Below are 20,241 nucleotides of genomic sequence, written 5' to 3'. Positions count from 1 at the left end.
AAAGCACTTCCATCACTTCCAAATTGTTTATTAAAGACTTCATTCCTTTAGCACTAAACTTAAATCTTTATGTATGATGTGTATGTGTATGTGTGTCCTTTAGGAAAGTATGCTTTTTAAAATTTGTTGGGGAGCCAGCAGCAGATGTTGCAGTGTGCTTATGAAGGGTATAATACTCTGTCCATGGCCAGATACCCAGAATGAAGATAATGAAACATGTCAGATGTCTAAGAATCTTCGAGGATTTTTTAAATTAAACACTTGTTTTCTTTCCTCGGACAAAGCTGTGCTTGGTGCAAGAGTAATAGGTGAGGGGTAGAAGCTTGGCAGGAAGTCAGTTCTGAATCCTTAATGCATCATTGTCAAGCTTACCTGTATTTAGATTGCTTGAAATCTAACTCATGCTGCTGACATAAGATCCCCTGTCATACCAAAGAGGTACTGTCATACCAAAGAGGACACAAAGAACGGCAGAACTCTTGACGTTCCTACATTGCTCAGAGATGCTGAGCTCTCCTGGCTTCATGCCAGCAATTAGTTTTTTTCTTCTTTCCATCCACACTGCCAGTAACATTTGAGATGGGCATTTTGTAGCCCAGGTAGATCAGAGAAAATGCAGATGTTCTCTGAACACTGGCCACACATTAATGTACTGAATATGAATAGGGAATCAACAAGATCAGCAGACTTTTTGAACAGGTTTACTGTCCATTAATCTTATGTCCTTTCTCTGAAATTTGTGTCCCTGGCACTCTGACCCAGTAATCCTTCCTTCAAATATTCATATTTTTCCAGTCAAAGAAGAGTGGTAGTAGTTGTACTAGTTGTCTGTTACCTTTACTTTGTGGCAGGACAGGACCTTCTTCTGATTTAATGAAATCATACCTTTATTTGTTTGATACTGCCCTTTCAAGATTTCAGTATAAAAGTCCACAAAAACTATTAAGGCTTTAAAGCTCAGAGGTACTGCTGTAGACTATTTATAGCTGATAATTATTTGCTGTATTTTTTCTCCTCTGAGGATTTCTATGTTTTAGTTAATTTTAGTTTTATTTTCTTAAAAAAACCTAGAAAGGTGGAGTCAAGATAAATATCTGGTTGATTTCAAGTGATGCTGGTGGGGCACCAGCACATACTTTCCACTCACTTTTGAACAGCTTTAATCCTCAGCATTCAGGCTTTATATTAAGTAAAAAGCCTTTAATGTGCTAGGTACCTGCCCTTCTGCTTGAAAATGGAGTTTTGTGTCCTGAATTAGTGAGTTTATCTTGAACAGCACTTGAAAGTTGTCATTCTGGGCTGATTCTTTGAAGCTGCAAATTACAAAGATGCATGGCTGTAGGCATATGTAGTATTTTATTTCTGAATGTGTAAATATGTTCAGCTGTAAGCATTTTTGAAATGAACATATGAACACGGTGCACAGTAAAGGGCTGATTCTTCGTTCAGAAAACACGAGTGCCATCGAGCTCTGCATTCCTGCCAGCCCCAATTGTATATGCTACAAGCACATGTCGAACAGTTGGTATCAGTGTGATCATGCCATCAATTTGTGCCCCTCTGGGCCTCCCTGGAGCCTTTCTATGTCCTTCAGGAGGTTATAGTGAAGAGGTTAAAAATTGGAAGAAATGTCACCACAGCAGAACAAGGCCTCCACATTTTTCCAGGCTGGTGTCCTTGTAGACCATTTGGGAAACAAGTGAGATTATAAAATGTACCAAAATTTAAGTTTGGCTCATTTTTTGGTGTCTTCTTAAAACTATAGTATTTGATATTTAGCAACAAGTAAAATTTACAGGATGTTTTAAAGAAAATTGTTACATATTTACATAAACATCCTGAAAATTTACAGCTGTTATGCCCCTGTAAGAATGTACGTGGTGACTGAATAAGATCTTAGGTGTAGAAAGCTGTGCTTAACAAAAAAAAATTTGGGCTTGATAATATTTAAAGGTCAATATGGTGTTTCATCAAAAAACACAGTGGCTGCTTACTGCTGCTCTTTGATTTGTGGGCAGCTCTGCTCAAACCTTCATGTCAGTCATTTCTTACACATGCGGTAAAGCTGGTTTGTTGATGTACTTTTGACAAAAGTGGTAGCAAAAGGCAAATCTAACACTGAAATGTCCCACGGAAGATTTTGCTAATGCTTCTAATAGCTCAATCCCAATAGATTACCTTTCAACCTGGGCAAATTTTTTAAAAGAGGTAGTAAACATTTCTCTGTTGTTCCCTCTTGAGAGCTGCTTTTAAAGATTTATTTGGTCTTCTACTGCACAATTTTTTCTGAATGTTTCTTTGGTAATAGAAAAATCAAACTTTTTGAGCCATTTCTGGAATAGTGGTGTGGTTGTGGTGTGCTTTGGGATTTTTTGGGGGTATTGTGGGTAGTTGGTGTTTTGGTTTTTTGGGGGTGTGGGTTGGTTTGTTTGTTTGTTTAAAAAACCCAAAACTGATTTGACCAGACAACACAGTGTTTGAAGTGAAGTGGTAGGACTTAGCTTCTGTGATTTAAGAGTTAGAGATTTACTTTCACATCACAAATTACTATTGGTCTAAAATAGTGATTTTTTGTCAATAAAGTTTATGGTTGCCCACATGCCCAGATACTTTTTTATTTATACACTAGTTCATATAAATAAATTGGAATGCCTTCTTGTTCTGTTTCACATCCCTTACTAATAGATTTAGCAGCTCTTCTAGAAATATAATTACTTGTCATGTGACACATCTTGGGTTTTTGTGTATATGCAAGTTCTTTGCGTAATTCCTGATGCTGCGTTGATTACAATGGTAGAAATCTCAAAAGGAATAGATAGAGTGAGATGGAAGACACTTGAACATCTGATCTTGATGTGAATAATTTTAAATGATCAGATCTATAGGGTTTTATTTCTCAGTAAACTTAGAGGGGACTGCTGCAACTTTATTGTCCATTTTACCCTTCTGTAGCTGCAGGTAAGTTATGCAATTCTTCCACTGAATAACCAGTACAATGTTTTTGGAATGAGCTCTAGCTCTCCTTTCCATTTCCACACCTCTTAAAGGTCTGGTGGAATATATCTATATTTAAAACAAATATGAGATTGCGTATTTCTTTCAGGAAAGTGTTATGTTGGGAAGGCTGTATCAGAATTAGCCATGGTTCTTATTCAGGTATTCTAAGACTAAAGTACATTTTCTACAGAAACTATTTTATCTTTGGCTTTCTTTTTTTTCCCCCCATTTGTTTTGGGTTTTTTTTGTAAATAAACAATGACTTAATATAAAAGCTGTTTTACTTAAAGTGCTTCCTTAAAAGAAATCTCTAATATTTGCAGACAGTCCTAGGGTCTCTGACCCCAATATTCCCCTAGTGGCCCGTGAGATCATGCAGCGAATGATCCGACAGTTTGCTGCTGAATATACCTCAAAAAATAGCTCTACTCAGGACTCCAGCCAGCCCAATAGCACAAAGAACCAAAGCCTGCTGAAAGCATCTCTGGTCGCCTCCTCTCCCACGGCTGCAACTGCTCAGAACCCTGTGCTCAGCAAACTGCTCATGGCTGACCAAGACTCACCTCTGGACCTTACTGTCAGAAAGTCTCAGTCAGAACCTAGTGAACAAGGTAGGACTCTTACCAGTGTCTTGCGTCCCGTGGCAATCCATTAATGGCATTCTTGTTGCAGAACCAGACAATTAGAAGGTTGCACTTTTGCATAAAAATTAAAGTGGAAAAGCAGTAGATGTTTTTACAGTAAAAGAATGACTAGTTCAATGTGTCTGGGAGAGAAAAGACTTTTTGAAAGAATGTAGAGCCATAGACATGAGAGATTCTTCTGAAGAAGCGCAAAGGGGATGGACATGCTCTAGACTCTGAGGATAAATGTGCTGTTCCTACAGGGAGCTGCAAGAAGCAGTCTGCCAAAATAGACTGTACGCTTGCTGATAAGAGAAGTTCATGTGGTCATTAAAATCATAATGTTGTCTCTTCTCTGAAGATTAGTACACAGTTTGACTGAAGGGCTGATTTATTTTCTTTCTGGTCATGGTGTGAGAAGAGTATCTTTTAAAAGTCTGTGAGAAATTGCCTTGTGAAGGCTGTAAAAATTATACCCATGAACTGCACTAAACTTCCAGGTTTGTGCATTTGGAAGAAATGTCTCTTTTCTACCTTAAAAATAGATTTGTTCTGCAGAGCACAGATTGAATAACTTGTAACAGTGTTTCAGAGCTTATTTTAATTCAAAAACCTTGCTTTCCATCAAACAAGCCTTTTTTAAAAAGCAAATTCTGTGAGTGATATAGTATATGAACTTTTCTGTTCTGAAACTGTTGAATCCTAAGTGTATCGTACTGGTTAAAATTAGACCCTATACCCTTCTTTAGAAAAATGTTAGTGCTTGAAGTCATTCTGTCACAGTAAGCTGTCCATCTGCAAATGGAAAAGGTGCCTTTAAAAAAATAATCTAGCTAGGGCAGAAGAGTAGGTATCCCTTTATTCTTCTAAATTGGGTTTATGAAGCCTTTTGTAAACAGGTTCATTTTATGTTTCCAGTAATATGCAGCTTGGACATCTGGACACGTACTGCACTTAGAGCACTTACTGAAAGCTGTCATTGCACTTCAGTTACAAACTGCAGTGAGAGGTTGAATAGTGTCTCTCTTGAAATGTGGCCCTGTACAGTTAGCTGATAGGCATTTGTTTCTAGCTGTCTTTATTATAAATGCATTTCGTGAGTGGGTTTTGCATGTAACATGTTTTACATTTAAACTGTTCTCATTGCTAAACTTTTTGCTGAAAGAAAGAGGGAGAGAATCAGTTTTGCTCTGTTTCTTTTTAATTAGAGGATGATATGGTGAAGAGGAAAGCACGTACATGAACTGTTCTTTAGCTACCATGTGATGGAAAAAGCTGTAAGATAATGTATAATGTTCATAACACTTGTTATGAAAGTAGAATATGTGTGTATTGATTTATACAGTAATCTGTTTGCTGATGTGAAATTTTTTTTCCAATTTACATTTAATGTAATTGGAAAGAGATTTTGCCAAACTTGTTAATGAGAGATTTCAGAGGCTGTCATGAAAGATTGCTGGTGGTGCTTTGTGCTATATTTTGTTCTAGTGGGTTGAGGGGAACCCAGCTAGCTGTAAGCTTCTCCCTGGGGTATGAGGTTGGCCCTGCTTCCCCTCAGGGGCTTCTGGGTCGTACTGACCCTTCTGAGGGAGGAAGCGTGGATGCAAGTACCTCGGGCAGCTGCCTGTGCTGTCCAGCCTCTTGAAAAGGAGGAAAGACTTGATCCAGTCTGTGTCTCTTATGCCTGCATAAGTGTTGTTCAGAAAGAAAATTTAATTTTCTGCCTGCTTAAGTTTGGGTTATGGTGTGTTCCCAAATGCAGTGGGTGGAACAGCTTTCCATAAAGTTAATTCTAGTTCACTGTTTATCATGTTTTTTCTCCATATGTCAAATGAGAACTTTAAGCAATCTGAAAGCTGTCTTACATTGTTCTTGTGTTGGGTGGTATTTACTTGATTAGATGGAATGAGTGAGGAGCTTTGATATGTCTTGAGTTTACCTTGCCAACAGGTTTCATTTATCTTTGCCTCGTAAATTCCTTGTTTCAAAGTTTCCAGGAACTTCAGATGCCTGGGCTGCTTCAATGACAATGTTGCCCTTATTAAAATGACCAGAATTTCAGGCTGCTTTAGTGCAGTAGGAGCAAGGCTTCTCTGGTGAAACACGCTTCCTTTTCTGGTGCCTGTAAATGCAGAGCTTTCTTAAGGGTTTGCAGGGGAGCATGGGGGGAGTGTGAGGAAGTGCCATTAGTGGGAGTGGAAGAAGCAGTCTAGCAGGAAAACCAATTTGGCGTATGGAAGAGAGGGAATAAAATGACACAATAGAGGAGAAAGGTAGCAGCTTTTCCAGTAGGGACCTGTGGGAGACATAGAAAAAAAAGATGAAGCTGGCTGCCAACTGAGAAGGAATCTCACATCTATATGTGTGTTCATTTAATTTCCAATATGAAATTCTCAATGAATTTTCCTGCAAGAGATTTGGATTTAAAAAAAAAAAAAAATCCAAATACTGGCTTGCAGCCTCCCTTTAAGGAGAGGAATATCTCAGGAATTTGAAGATTGTCTCATTTTTGGACCACTGAGAGGTAGTTATGTGTTAGGCTCGTTGTATCCAGAACTGTCATTTGTAGGTAATTTTTTATGCTATGTCTCTTGTAACAGATGCACTTTCAATTTTGTTAATTTTTGTTGTGATTTCTGAAGACTATATTGAAGTCACATGTAAACCATATTGCAAAAAATTCCAAGCCTTACTTTGTTTAAAAATACAATAAACCAAAATATGTTGTGTGCTGAAAACGACTTTAGCTCAAAAGATTTGCTTTGTCTTTTCAGCTGAAGACAAGATCAGCATGGCTGATCCTGCTTCTTCAAACACTGAAGTCATTCTTTTGTCTCTACAGACGGTGTGCTTGATTTATCTACTAAGAAGAGTCCTTGCGCTGGCAGCACTTCTCTGAGTCACTCTCCAGGGTGCTCCAGTACTTCGGGAAATGGGTAAGAGAAAGCAACTTACTATGACCTTTTAAAACAGTTTTTTACTAAAAATGTGTGCTTAGCTCCTGTTAATTTTAACTTACTTTTGGTGTTAACCCTTTGGAGTAATGTGTTTTCAACTTGTACTTTTGGCAAATACCTTCGCCCCACCTGCCAAATAAGAGTTGTTGCCAACTGAGACAGGTTTAGCTTTCAGTTAATGACTCTAATATCTGTTATTTTGGCCAGTTTGGTACTTAGCCAGAGATCTTTCCATTACCTGTTTCTTGGGTTTAGTGATAGGTGATTTCCATGGAGGTGCAAGTTCAGTTAAATGCATGAAGAGTCTTAGAGGCTTTGCAATGTATTTAGGCTTCATTACACTTAGAGCAAAGTTAGTTAACAGGAAAAGTTTATTTTAGTGGTAACAATGATTCTGGTGATAAACCATGCTGGATTAGATTTAAATCACTGCATGATTTTTGTTAATATTTCCTAGCATAAACCACAACTTAAAAAAGGACATGGGACAGGGAGTCTGGTAGTTCAGAAAACTTTAAATGTGACTTTGGATTTGCGATTGTACTGTAGTACTGAACAAGTTTTTTAAAAAATAATCACAAAGTATGTGGTGTACCTCTCTTGCCTAGTCAGTTCAAGTTGTGAAATACTGTTAAAATTAAAAAAAAATCTTCAGGTTTTGTATTTCTAATGGTCACCGTTTGCATACATTTAGAATCCCGTAACTCTTAGTTAGGGTTGTACTGGAGAGGCTAACTGGGACTAAGAGGGGTTTTGGGTGTTGATTATCTTGAAGCTACTGTGAACAAATAATTTTTTTATTGAAGTACAGAAATAGTATATGGTTTAAAGTGCTGTTTAATTGCTGGATTTAGCTTTATGATAGCCTTTGAAAAACTTGAAAATCTGAACTAACAACCCACTCCCAACCATCAGTCCCACATACTGCTAACAGCTGATTGAATTTTTGCATTTCTCTTTGGAAAAATATTACTGTCTCAGATTTCTCCCTTCAAGATTACTTTTCCGTTTAATATTTCTATTAATAACATACTTCAATCCTTCTTTAAAATTTAGTCTTAATACTTTTTACAGTTCTTTAGCATAAACCTTCCCCAGCAGCACTTTTAATTCTGAACAGGTTATTTCCAGCTTTATTTTCCTAGGAAGGCAGCAGAAGCCACTGAGGCTCTGTACTGTTTGTTCCCTTGGTTGTGAATCAAGTGAGGGCCAAAGTCCAACACACAGGGATGACAAGGCCGGCATCTGTTACTGTCCTGCTAAGTCTTGTGGGTCCAGAGAGGATGGGGCATACTGGCACCTGTGGTTACTCGTACAGGTGTGTGGTATATGAGGCTGGCTGCAGTTTGTTTAGCATCACTAAGTCAGGTGTAACATTATTAGCTACCACTATGACCTTTATTTAGGTGTAGAATCACTGGTGCACACTGTGATGCTGATACATGCTGTAGAAGGGGTGGAGAATGCACACTGTCTGAGAGGGTTCTCTGGAACTGCAAACTTTGATCCATTTCTCTGGATTTTGTTCTGAATCCTTGTTGACTCTTGTTGTGCACATCTATGACTTGTTGCATCCTGGAGAGAAGTAAACAGCATGTGTATCAAGCATTGTGTATGTTACATACCAGGTCCTTTCAGTGGATGTCTTTTCTCTAAAGACTTTTTTAAATCCCAGTGTGATGTTAAAAATAATAATGTAGCTTTTCAGTACTATATATCCTGTCCTTAAATAATACTGACTTAGCCAGAGGGCTTTACGCCAGTATAGTGTCTGAGAGCATCAAAATAGATCCTCTTTGTTAATTTGTATGCTGAACGTGCAGAAATTTGGAGGTGGATTTTGAAACCTATGTGACTTAATAACTACAGGGGGCTAAGCAATCAAAGCATTAAAATAGACGTGATTCTCTGCAGCAGTAGTACTTTATGGCATAGAAAAAACATTTGTGATGAAAGGGAAATGGTAAAAATACATACCGCCTTTTTTTTTGTTAACCCTTGATCTGGATGACAGTTGGAACTTAGATCTTTCTTTTCCTAGCCATGCTTTATATCAAATGAGATTCAGGGCTGTGTATATATGCAATTAGTTGTTAAGAGAGCGGTTTGGTAAGTCTAGTGTAATGCAGCGTTTTTCTTTGTGATCAGTATCCCAGCTTTCATATTTGGTGCTTAATGAAAGTCAGGCAAATACCTTTGAGGCCTGCTAAGCTTTTTCTTTTATCCTGAGCAGCAATTCTTCAATATGATATAAGCAAACACTGTCCAGGGTTTCCACCTATGTATAGATACTGCAGGTGGCAGTCATATTTGCATGTTGAATATGTTGCACTTTGGCTTACTCTTTTATTACTGTGCTTGTTTAGTGGTAACGTCACACCAGTAACACAGTTGTGTGTAGATCTATGGCGATTGATTACTACTTTGTAATTAAGGTGCTATTTTCAGACGCTTGCGCGAAGTCTTTTCTACTCCGAGAATTTGTGAACCCAACCAGAGACCAGCCAACAGGTTTCATTTTTCTTTGCCCAAAAAGCTTCTCTTTTTTTGCGAACAAGTTTTAAAACTGACTGATGCTGAGACTTAAAAAAAAAAATTAAAATAATAAAAAAAAAATTTAGAGAAAAATAAATAACACAAAAAGTGATGTTACCCAAGCAAGGCCTTCTAATAAAGGAGTGGCCCCCTCACCCATCCCTCCCTACCTGTGCAAGTCCTGCTCACATCAGTTTCCTTCCATCCAATTAGGCGACCTGGGAGACCCAGCCAGCACCATCCGGAGGGACTACAGAGTGGTGATGGGGTACCTCCAAGAAGCTTGCAGGATGGAACCAGGGAAGGTTATGGCCACTCCACATCTCTTAAAGTACCGCTGGCTCGATCACTCCAGATTAGTGAAGAACTGCTGAGCAGAAACCAGTTTTCTACGGCTGCCAGCCATGGGCCATCTGGACTACAGAATCATGGACAGCACTTAATATTATCCAGGGAGGCTTCTTGGGCAAAACCACACTACGAATTCAATTTCAGCCGCATGAAATTCAGGGGAAATGGTGCACTCAGCAACATCAGTGACCTTCCTTTTCTTACAGAAAACTCTGCCTTTCAAAAAATGGCACTTCAAACTAAACAGGATGGGAAAAAGGACGTGAGCCATTCATCTCCTGTGGATTTAAAGATACCACAAGTTCGAGGCATGGACCTTTCATGGGAGTCCCGCACTGGTGACCAGTACAGCTATAGCTCTTTGGTAATGGGTTCACAAACGGAGAGCGCGCTTAGCAAAAAGTTAAGGGCTATCCTTCCAAAACAAAATAGGAGAAGTTTGCTGGATGCTGGACCAGATTCCTGGGGCTCAGATGCTGAGCAGTCTACCTCTGGACAGCCATATCCCACCTCCGATCAAGAGGGAGATCCTGGCTCCAAGCAACCTAGGAAGAAAAGAGGGAGATACAGACAGTACAACAGCGAGATACTGGAGGAAGCAATCTCTGTGGTTATGAGCGGGAAAATGAGTGTTTCCAAAGCTCAGAGTATTTATGGGATCCCCCACAGTACACTGGAGTACAAAGTTAAAGAGAGGCTGGGCACTTTGAAAAACCCTCCAAAGAAAAAAATGAAATTAATGAAGTCGGAGGGGCAGGATGTTTCAGTAAAGATTGAATTAGATCCCCAGGGAGAAGCAGCACAAAGTGCAAATGAATTGAAAGATGAATAGGGATGTTGTAGAGTGCCAATTACTTTGCAAACTGGGTGAGCACTACTGCATAGTTCAACCATCACTGAGCGCACCTGAGTCTCCTGTTTACTGCAATGCTCTTTCCTTTGCAGTTCAGCATAGACTTATGTGAACACAGGTGAAAGATGTGCTCTGAATGTCACATTTGTAAATTTTTCTAGCCTGGTATGGCACAGTTTCCCTCCTTCACCTGCCCACTGCCCTCTTTCTTTCTTTGTTCCTTTTTTTTTTTCTTTTGCCTTTTGCATGTTTCTCTGTAATAGAGAGTTACCTCACAAAGAATGCAGATCTGTGGAAGTGGACATCTTGCCTGTAGAGCCTGCCTGAACTTCTGATGTTGGATTTTTCTTATCTGCCTTTATATAATAAGTCCACTTTGTTAAACTGACACTCTCCTAAAACCAGGCAATTTTCAAATGAAAATCAGACTGTCATTCTTCAAAAATGTTTCAGAAATCTTTTTTCCCCCTCTTATTTTTGTTGATCCAGTTGATTGAAAGATTTAAGCTAAATCAAATTATTTAGGAATGGTACCTCTCTTGAACCAGATTTGTCGACTAGATAGATAATCAGTTGGGTCTAAGTAGGCTCTCCACTGTTTTCTTTCTAAATTAACCATACTTACCATTTGCTATCTGCTTAGTGCTCACCCGGAGGGGAGGGGGGGGAAAACTTACATACACTACCTTCAGAAAATGTCAGTTAATTATTTATAACACTACCTTCACTGTAATTTTATTTGGTGTTTTTGAAGGGTGATATTTAGACTCACCTGCTTGAGGATGTAGCCTTATCTCACGGAAGACAAGCTTCTCACAGTCAGGAGCAGTCAGGGTACACTAAATGATGTATTGGGGTATGCCTCATTGTACCAGAACTACGGTTCTTTGTGACCTTTACGCTTTTTACAGACTTGATTCTCAGTTTACTAAACTATGTGGTTCCAACAGCTAGTTTAAATGACTCTAATCCAGGGATGGGGGATTTGCGTAACAAACTACTGTGATACTGCAAAAACAAAAACAAAAAAAAAAAAATAGCCCACAAAATGGTGATCTCAAACGTTACAACCTCAGTAGTCTGCCCAAATATCCACATTAGTGAAGGAGCTTGTTAATGTTCAGGGAAGAAGTATAACACTGGTAGCCTGATCTAATTCAGGCTCTGCATCATATCTATCTGTAATACTGTCAGGGTCGAACACTCAATGAATGGGTGTTTCCTTTTTAAATATTACAGTTGCCAGTAGCAGGAATTTATTTAAGTCCTGCTTTTTTGTTGTTGTTTTTATTTAATCTATTTTGATAGTGGTTTAGCACATGCTAGAATAAGCATTTAAACACCACAAAAAAAAAAAAGCACTCCTTAAACCACAAATCTGGGGTTTTTTTCAGTATGGTGATACCGTTATGATTATCTGGAGATCCAGGATAAGTTTTATACTGAACTTTTATCTTTGATACTTTCTGTGGGAGTGGTCAGTAACTAAGTGGAGCTTACTGGATTTACCACAACATGACCAAATCATAATTGCTGGTTCTTCAGGTAGAAGCAATTTGGTCTTAATCTGTGCAAAAGGTAGATAGAAATTACCATTTTTTTCCCCCATTTGCACAACCAAAAGAAGCATTGGAGTTTTTGTGTGAGAGCATTAAGTGATGTCAGTGAAAGTGGTTTCTCAAAGTTCATGGGAGGGTGGCCTAGGTAGCCCTAGGGATGCTGAATGACTTCTGGAACAATTGATTCTATTAGCCTCTCCCCACCCCCAGCAATTTCGTATTTTCGAAGGTTAGGCACACCATTGCTGTTGTTTTAAATATGCACTGCTCATTCTTGAAATGGACTGGGCATTTGGCCCCAAGTATACTTTATTTTTGTTTACTTAATATATTTTAGTCCTCAAAATCCTGGTTCCTTGTAGCTTTCTAGTTGTCATCTTGGCATTTAAAGCAGTTTAAGCTCAGTAGCAGTATATAAACTCTGCAATACGTTCCAGTTTAGCTGGTGATTGCAATAAAGGCGCAGTTTAAGGTGTGGTTTCATCTGCTGTTGGAGGTTATGGTAGAAAGTTTGTTGCAAGCTTAAAAAAAAAAAAGTAACACAGTTTTACTGTTGAGAGAGGTTTAACCTTTTGCAGTTGTCCTTATTTAAGCAACATGAGTTGAGTTTTATAAAACTTGTCACTGTAGTGTAAGTGGAGTGCTCATTTTACTAACCTAAATATTTTGTATGTGTATGTTTAAGTGGGTGACAATCGTGCAGCAGAAGAATGGTGTGCCTACCCTTTAATGCTGCAGTTTTAAAAGAGAATTTGTCTTGTCATTTCAGACTGTAGGCTAAGAATTGTAAATAGATAGTGAGAAGTTGAGTACTCTTTATTTGCTTTGGTTAGAAAGTGGATTTAAAAAAAAAAAAACAACAACAAACCAAACACGTAACTTTCTCAGTTTATATGTCCTGAGACCTGAAGATTGTAATACTCATAACTGCAAAGCTTTTAAACACAACACTTGATCTGTGATAACTTAATATTCAGGTAATCTTTCTTTTTCGAGAAGCTTTTGAACAACCATATTTCCTCCAAAGGTCTCTGTTTAAAAAGGAAAAAAAAGAAAAAGTGTAGATTATTTTTTAAGCACTAATTGCATTACGTTGGTAACTGCAATATGAAATAGCCATTATTGTTTTGTGAAGCATGGTTGAGATTAGTTAGTGGTCCCTTTTTAAAATTTCATGAGCCTCTCAAAAAATAAAAACAAATTTAAAAAAAAGCTGCTGAATATTCGAAAGATATATATTTTACCTTATTGTAGGTTTTGTAAATTTAGTCTGTAATATTCAGGTGCACCTTTTAATGTTACCTTTTTGTTTCAAAGTCCCATCTAACGTATTTTCTCTGAGGTGATTCATCACTTAAGACTAGTATCACTCTAAGTGCTGCAGTGATCACTAAGATTTTGTTTCATTTTTCACTACATATTTTTTGCAGGCGCTTTCAGTGTAGCTAACTAGTAGTATTTGGGATCATTTTAAATATATGATTGGAATTAATGTTTGTCCATTAGCATGCTTAATTTTCTGCTGACCAGCAGTTTGCATGGCCAGAGTCCCTGGTTGACCATATTTTGGTGTGGGAAGGTGTGGTTCATTGCGGTCTTTGTAACAAAAGCCTTGTTTCTCATCTTATTTCTGGTAAGTGGATGCTTATGTTACTTGGATCACTTGGACAGGAGAAAGATTTTTAGACCCTTCTCCTGCTGCTCTTCTGAGATCGCGTTAATGTGTAACATAGACAAACTGCAACCCTGTAAAAATCGAGACATTGTTAGGAGGAGACCTTTCGGGTATTTTTTGTCACTAGTTTTCTCTTACTCCCGAGAATGTCCATCCAATGTAGTTATTGGACTTAACAGTATTGTTGTGTACTACGTTGATGTAGCTGAAAAAGCCTGACAGCAAGAAACTGTGAATTATTTGTGGCAGTCTCTGAAAACTAGTTTTTCAGTCCAAGTACCATGAAGGAGAATCCCCCTCCCTACCCCATCCTAGAAAAGTAATCTTCTATTTTGTGTGTATAAAGTTTTAAGAATCGAAGTTTCATATTGTACTGAAGTTTAGGTGTCGCTTGGTAAATCTTTGCTGCAGCATATAATTGAAGATGAGTAAGGCTTAGTGTGGTAGGGGTCCTGGTGTGGAGTTAATTATCGTACAGTTCTGGTGAGAAAGCCCAACATGTATGAAATGTGTCCTTTTTTTTTCTTTTATTTGGACTTGTAAGATGTAAAAGTGCTTTTTTAGAACTCTGACCTATTACAAACTATTACCTCACTTTCAGCCAGCTGGATCCTCATTCCACAGTGTTGTAGGCATTATTGTGGCCGTAATGCTTAAGTACAGCTATAGAGTTGAACGTTTCCAGTTAGATATTGTAGGGACACGTTTCTGGACTTGTTTTTATTTCTGTCTAAAGATAATTTATTTTCCAGTCACTCCCTGATTTTTTTCTAAAGGTTCAAGACAGTTTTCTTTAGAATTTCTCATTTTTTTCCCTGTTGCACAGGAGAAGTTGCTGCATAAGCAATACAGGTATGCCTTTGCTTTCTTTTTGTTGCAGAACTCGTAACTTGATGCTTGCATTACCAACCCTACTGCTAGACCTGAAGTGAAACTCTGAACTTTTTTGGCAATTGGAGAAAAAATTATTTTTAACGGTGCAGGGGTACATATAGGATAATGCCTCTAGTAAGGGAATGTGTTCAGCTTCTGTGTTCTTTTGCAACTCCTACACAACCTTTTTTTTGTAGAACTTTCCACCTCTGGAGGATATTCCTAAACACAGGAGGTAACTGCACATGTGTTTAGACTGGGTAAGAGCAGACAAGGAGTAGTCTGTGCTTTGTCTTTTGGCAGGCCAACATTTGCATCTAAGTATTTCTTTCATGAACACCCGGGAGTACATTGCCTTTCCCTGGAAATTCATGGGAGCTGGCAAAGTGATTCAGGGGCTTTAGGGTTGAGTAAGCTTTGTGAAACAACTTTTTAGTTCTGATTTAATTGCTCTTTGTATCATCTGCAACAATTGTTATGCAGGCAAAACTGGAATTGCCATGTGTTTCTTTCCAGTTTACTTTCAAGTAATGCTCTTAAGATGTCTTGAGTCTTAGGAGAAGAACACAGTGTCCAAGGAGTGAAGGGAGCACTCTGCTGTTCCCTTTTTTCTCAAAAACAGTGTGGCTGCATCTATAGTGTAAAGACCTCTTTCTTCAGTGAAGACAAAATTTTAACTCTTCAGTGTAAGAATGCATACTCTTGTTGCAGTCCAAACTCTTATGAAGGCAAAATTATTAACCTTACTGAAAGCTTTGTCACAATATTTTAAATAGCTTAAATTCTCTGCCAAATGTTAGAAGTAGGATGGGAAGGGTTGTTTCCTTCATTGTCATGAGGATCAGAAACTTCTAGGTATTCCCACAAATGTTTCAGAAATTAAATGTATTTTCAGTCTAGGTCAATGTTGCTTTTTCTTGGCATCAGTACATAATGTTGACTAATATTGTTTTAAAAAAGGTGTAAAAAATAGTTTTGAGCTAGTTTGGTACTATAAAGGTTTCTACTTGATCCTGAATTATATTGGAAATTCAGTAATTGGAACCATCAGAAACCTGAAAATCTGCACTGCTAATTATATGCAGTTCTGATGAATGTAGCAGATAAAGTAGCCACTATAGTAACTCATTTCAAATTATCCAGTGTATAAACACAGTGTGCTGTGATGACCACTAGGTAGAGAGGTATTACAAACTCAAAATGATCTGTAGATCCACTTCACGTATACCAGAAAAAGCTGTTAAGTATTTAGAGCATTCCAGCATCCACCTCTCTCCCTCTTTCCTGTTCTTTCTTTGACTGGGGCCAAGTCTCTAAACCAGTATTACAGCAGCAGTTTTGGACCTCATGTCCTACTGAATTATGCCCATATTCAGGTATGGTCATAAAACCCTTGATATTAAGAGAGCTTTATTTAATCCTCACAAAAATCTCTTAGCCCAGTTGCAAAATCAGTTTTCCTGGGTGACGTACTAGGAAGGAGGACTTTTTTCAGCCTGTCCAGGGCATTTAATTTACCTTCTTAAAAACAAACATCCCCACCCATGCCCCTGTGGTTGTCTCTATTGAATTGGTAAGTATAATTTAGAAGGACTCAAGATGGTAACTCTACCTTATGGAGCAGGGATTAGGAAAAAGGCTTCATTCTGACTGGAGCAGGAAAAGTTAACATCAAAACCAATTTCTCTCATCATCACCTAGTACAGTTTATCTTAATATTTTTTCCTACTCAGAAATGAGGATACTACTACAGCTACTTAAACAGTTTATCAATTACTTGGTGCTACATTTCTCAAATATTTTTGCGGATAATACTTTTTATGCCTGCGTGAAAGCATGTAAACTTTTACTGTCACTATAAAAAGCACTTGTCTGACCTATTCTAAAGTACCAGAAAAGGGATAAATAACTGCAGCACTTTTTCTGTTACAATGCCAGAGTCTTAACTAAATCTGGTCTTCAGGTTATGAGATACTTTAAATGTACAATCTAGGATCATTAACAGCTTTTCAGGTCAGATCACAAGGTCTCTTGGTATATTAATCTGTCTTTTAAAGACTAGTATAACAAAATATTCTGAAGTTCAGGCAGGGGATGTATATATACATGCCTGGTATTTTTAATTAATCATTTCAATAGGCCATTTCAGGGCTTGACATTTGGAATCTGGGATGAAGGGTAGGGAAGGGAAATTTCCCAAACTGAAAAAATAAACATTTTGGACCATTCTTTAATGTTCAGTTTGAAAACTATATCACAAGAAAAATGGGTAGGGATTCTTTCTCCCTTATGCCTTCAGGGAATGAGTAGTATTTAGAATCTCTGGCTGAAATTCAAGCCTTTTTACCGTGTAAATTTTTAATATTAACTCATTGACATGCTTTTTACATCTGAGGACTGAAAATGGATCTTAATGTTTAAGTTGTGGAATGGTATATTTCTTAAATGAAGGGGGAACATTTAAAAAAAATAGATTAGAATACCAGCATTAGTGATCTTAAGGAATTTTAGTATGTAATAGCAAAGTATAGCAAAGTATTTGATTAAAAAATTAATCTTGAATTGCTAGTCTGTAACTAGGTGCATTCTAATTTAGCAGGTGAATATTCTTTACTTATTGATATATGATGGGCTTTTTGCAAATAGAAACCTTTATCTGAGTCCCACGTGTTGCTTGTACTGATGGGATGTATGCTTACAGCAGCTTACTGCTGCTTTAAAATGTATAAAATGTTTTGAGTGTTTGCTCATAACTCTTTTTAACCTCCACTTGTTAAATTGTCAGACATTGGTATTTTATCAGTCCGCAGTGTAAGTTTAAACTAATGTTCTTAGGAATCCAACTTGTACACACACTGTTTAAAAACCCTCAGGGACAGTTTACACACTATCCTCACTCAATTCAGGTACTTGTACTCTCTTCTTAAACCTAGCAGTGACTTGTATTTTTGTTTTGCTTTTCTTTTGACGTGCTGATAGCACATCCTTGATGAATGTCAACTTAAAACTCAGTTCAGGTATCCAGGTATAACTCAGCCAAACGGATTTTAAAGCTGCATATTTACTCTCCAGCACACAGTGCCTCAGACACTTATAGTGGCATTCTGTATATTCAGTTATTACTACTGAGCAGATCGCGTGGGGGTTCCTGGTATGTATTGTAAGAAATTCCTATGTATATTATATAATATGTATTATATTATATACATATATAGTATATATGTTATCTTAAACTTATATATTTTAAAATGCCACTACTAGCCAGCGCAGCTAAAAATGAAATACATTCCCAGCTGCTTCTGTGAACAGCAGAGGCAGCTTCTTAACGTGGCTCTTGCTTCTCTCTCACCATAACTACTTCTAACCTCAAGCACGGGTCCTTGGCTGTCTGACCTCTACACTCTAGTTATGCAATGTCCTTAGAGAATTCTGTGCACTGGCCACTGTGATGGAAACCAATGGGCCGGGAGTGCTTTGAGTTTATTAGTAATTGTTCTGCCAAAGTTGGTGTTTGTATGACAAGCGTGTAAACCTGTCAGATAATCAGCAGAGGTCCAGGCTGTCCATAATCACTTCCACCTCCGGGGTAGGACCAGACCTCACGAGGTGCCTCCTTTCTGAGGCCGAGCGCTATTCACCGAACACCTGCAGTGCCAGGCCTCTGTGCTGCGCTCACCTGGAGGCCAAGCCTGAAACTAAAATCTGCTGTTCTGCCTTCATGGTGATCCGTTGGCAGTCGCAAGTCAGCAACACCTCTGCTTTATTATTTGACACTTTACATCTAAAAAGTCTTCTCTTTCTATTTATGTAACCCATAGTCTTTGAAGAGTATGGAAAATGGCATTTCTCTCTGACCTCTAGAAGTTCAAGTGTCATGGGAAAAAAAAACAGGAACCCCCCCTTTACTCTTATGGACCTCATTTCAATATACTGTTTACAGTTTGACGGAATTGTATAATTTAATATTTCTCTTGTACTGTAGTTTATATTTATTTACAGATTTTTTTGTACTGTGTGATTTGAATTTTTTTGTTCCTTGCTATGATCAATGTTTTATGTAGTAGAGCACTTATGATCACAAATTAAGGTTTTTGGTTTGATTGCACTACATTAATTTTTTTAATGCAGTTCTGATTTTTTGACTGGACTAAATAAGCTGTGTCTTAATGTATGTGATAAGTACTTTTAAATTTTTATTTCATGTGGTCCATTTATTTTTTGCATTGTATGTCAAAGCGCTAATTCTCTTGTTGTGCATGTGTAAGATTTAATGGCTCCATTGTATTATTTGACCATGTCATTTTGGAAACACATTCCCAGCTGTAACGTTGTGTATGGTAGTTTTCACTGGATGCTAGACTTTTCAAAACCACTATTCTTCTAATAAATTTTGTTGTGAAAAACTTCAAGGGATTCCAATTCTGTTGTTTCTAATGTGCTTTCTAAATGCTTGTACTAGTAGCCCTAAGGATATGAGATGCAAACTATTGCAAATGGGGAGAAGCAGGGGAGGAAGTGAAAATAGAAGGTAAAGCAATTTCTGGCTGAAGGATTGAGCTTTGGAATCTCCATACTCTGTTGGGTTCTTGTCCTAAATAGGATTGACGATAAAGCTGCTTTAGCAGCTGGGTAGGGAATACATGTGAAAGCTGAAACAATGTCTCATAGCAGCCCAGTCTCATGAACTCCCGTACTCTAATTTGCGCTTCCCTACTGGCCACCTTAATTTCCTTAATGGTAAATAATTTATCCAGTGAAGAACAAACAGTCTCTCAGGAGGGAAAATAAAAGGTGATGGGTGATGTAGTGATGTTCACTGAGCACTTAGTAATGAGCCAAGGTAGGCACGGAGGTAGTGAAAGCGTGGCCAGAGCCCCACGCGGGTCGGTTCTGGACTGTGGGGTGACAGCAGGCAGAGCGCCGGTTTGGGCAGTGGGGCTGTGTACTGGAGCACACGTCATCAGGCACAGGCACGTTGCTTATAGCTGCTCACCAGGGCACTGGTGATGCTTTTTTCTCTGCAGCTTTGCTTTCTCTGCTCTTCTTCTGCAGAGGGGGCAGGTCCCCAGCTCCCCATTAGCACAGAGAAAGCTCCAGCTACTCCATCTTTTTGTCCCCCTGCACAGGGGCACAAGGCAAATCCAGCAGTGACACCACACTGCAGCCGGCCCTTCTCCAAGATCCATGTTTACTTTCTCATGATTGTACTTTGGGTTGAACTACTTTTGATGTTATGCATTATTGATACTGAAATGCTGAATACCAGAAAGTAGGTTACAGTAAGTGGTGTGTAATGGAGCCCACGTGAGTTTAGGCATTTCTGCTAACCTTTGTGTTCAGTTCTAGGATGATTTTGAGAGTGATGCATAGGGATTTCCTAGCTTTAGGAAAATTCATAATGCTGCACAATATCTAGCCCAGGTTTCTTTTCTCCTGAGAAATTACCTTTCTTAGCATATGGTATTGAAAAGTAGGTAATTTAGGGTTTGCATTTTTCCGTGCATTTTTTGTTTCTTAAGATCATTAAATAACTGTTACATTACAAACTAGTTATTGTATTCCTTGTATACTAATACTGGTATTAAAAACAAAAAGCAGAATGGTAATTGGGTGTTGTCATTGGTTTAGCTTTACCAGGCAAATCTCTCTTAAACAAAAAACTTGGTTTAACTAGGGACTACATCTTACACTTATTCAGGAATAGTGAGTTCTTACGTGTAAATAGCTTGAAAGCCTTGTGCAGTAAACTATCATTTATCATATTTTTTTTCTGTATATCTGAATACATCTGTCAAATCTATGAAAATGGCCTTTGAAA

At 38.2% G+C, this 20,241-nt stretch overlaps 1 protein-coding gene across 2 annotated transcripts in view; it reads left to right on the top strand.

Moving 5' to 3' along the window:
- The window catches only part of LOC309575720 (ligand-dependent corepressor), a gene marked incomplete at its 5' end in the record, with an annotated part of 57,312 nt that extends 46,897 nt beyond the window's left edge, over positions 1-10,415 (top strand). For both annotated transcript variants that reach the window (XM_082286484.1, XM_082286485.1), the window contains 3 exons: positions 3,321-3,608; positions 6,463-6,556; positions 9,326-10,415. In XM_082286484.1, coding sequence (XP_082142610.1) covers positions 3,321-3,608; positions 6,463-6,556; positions 9,326-10,295 — 1,352 coding nt within the window. In that variant the 3' untranslated portion in view covers positions 10,296-10,415. The remainder of the gene's footprint in view (positions 1-3,320; positions 3,609-6,462; positions 6,557-9,325) is intronic.
- Between the last annotated feature and the right edge of the window lie 9,826 nt (positions 10,416-20,241).

This window comes from Coloeus monedula, assembly GCF_965178545.1.
Source record: "Coloeus monedula genome assembly, chromosome: 8".
Classification (NCBI taxonomy): domain Eukaryota; kingdom Metazoa; phylum Chordata; class Aves; order Passeriformes; family Corvidae; genus Coloeus; species Coloeus monedula.
Note: the sequence above shows the minus strand (reverse complement) of the source record. Positions and strands in the feature narration are given on the sequence as shown.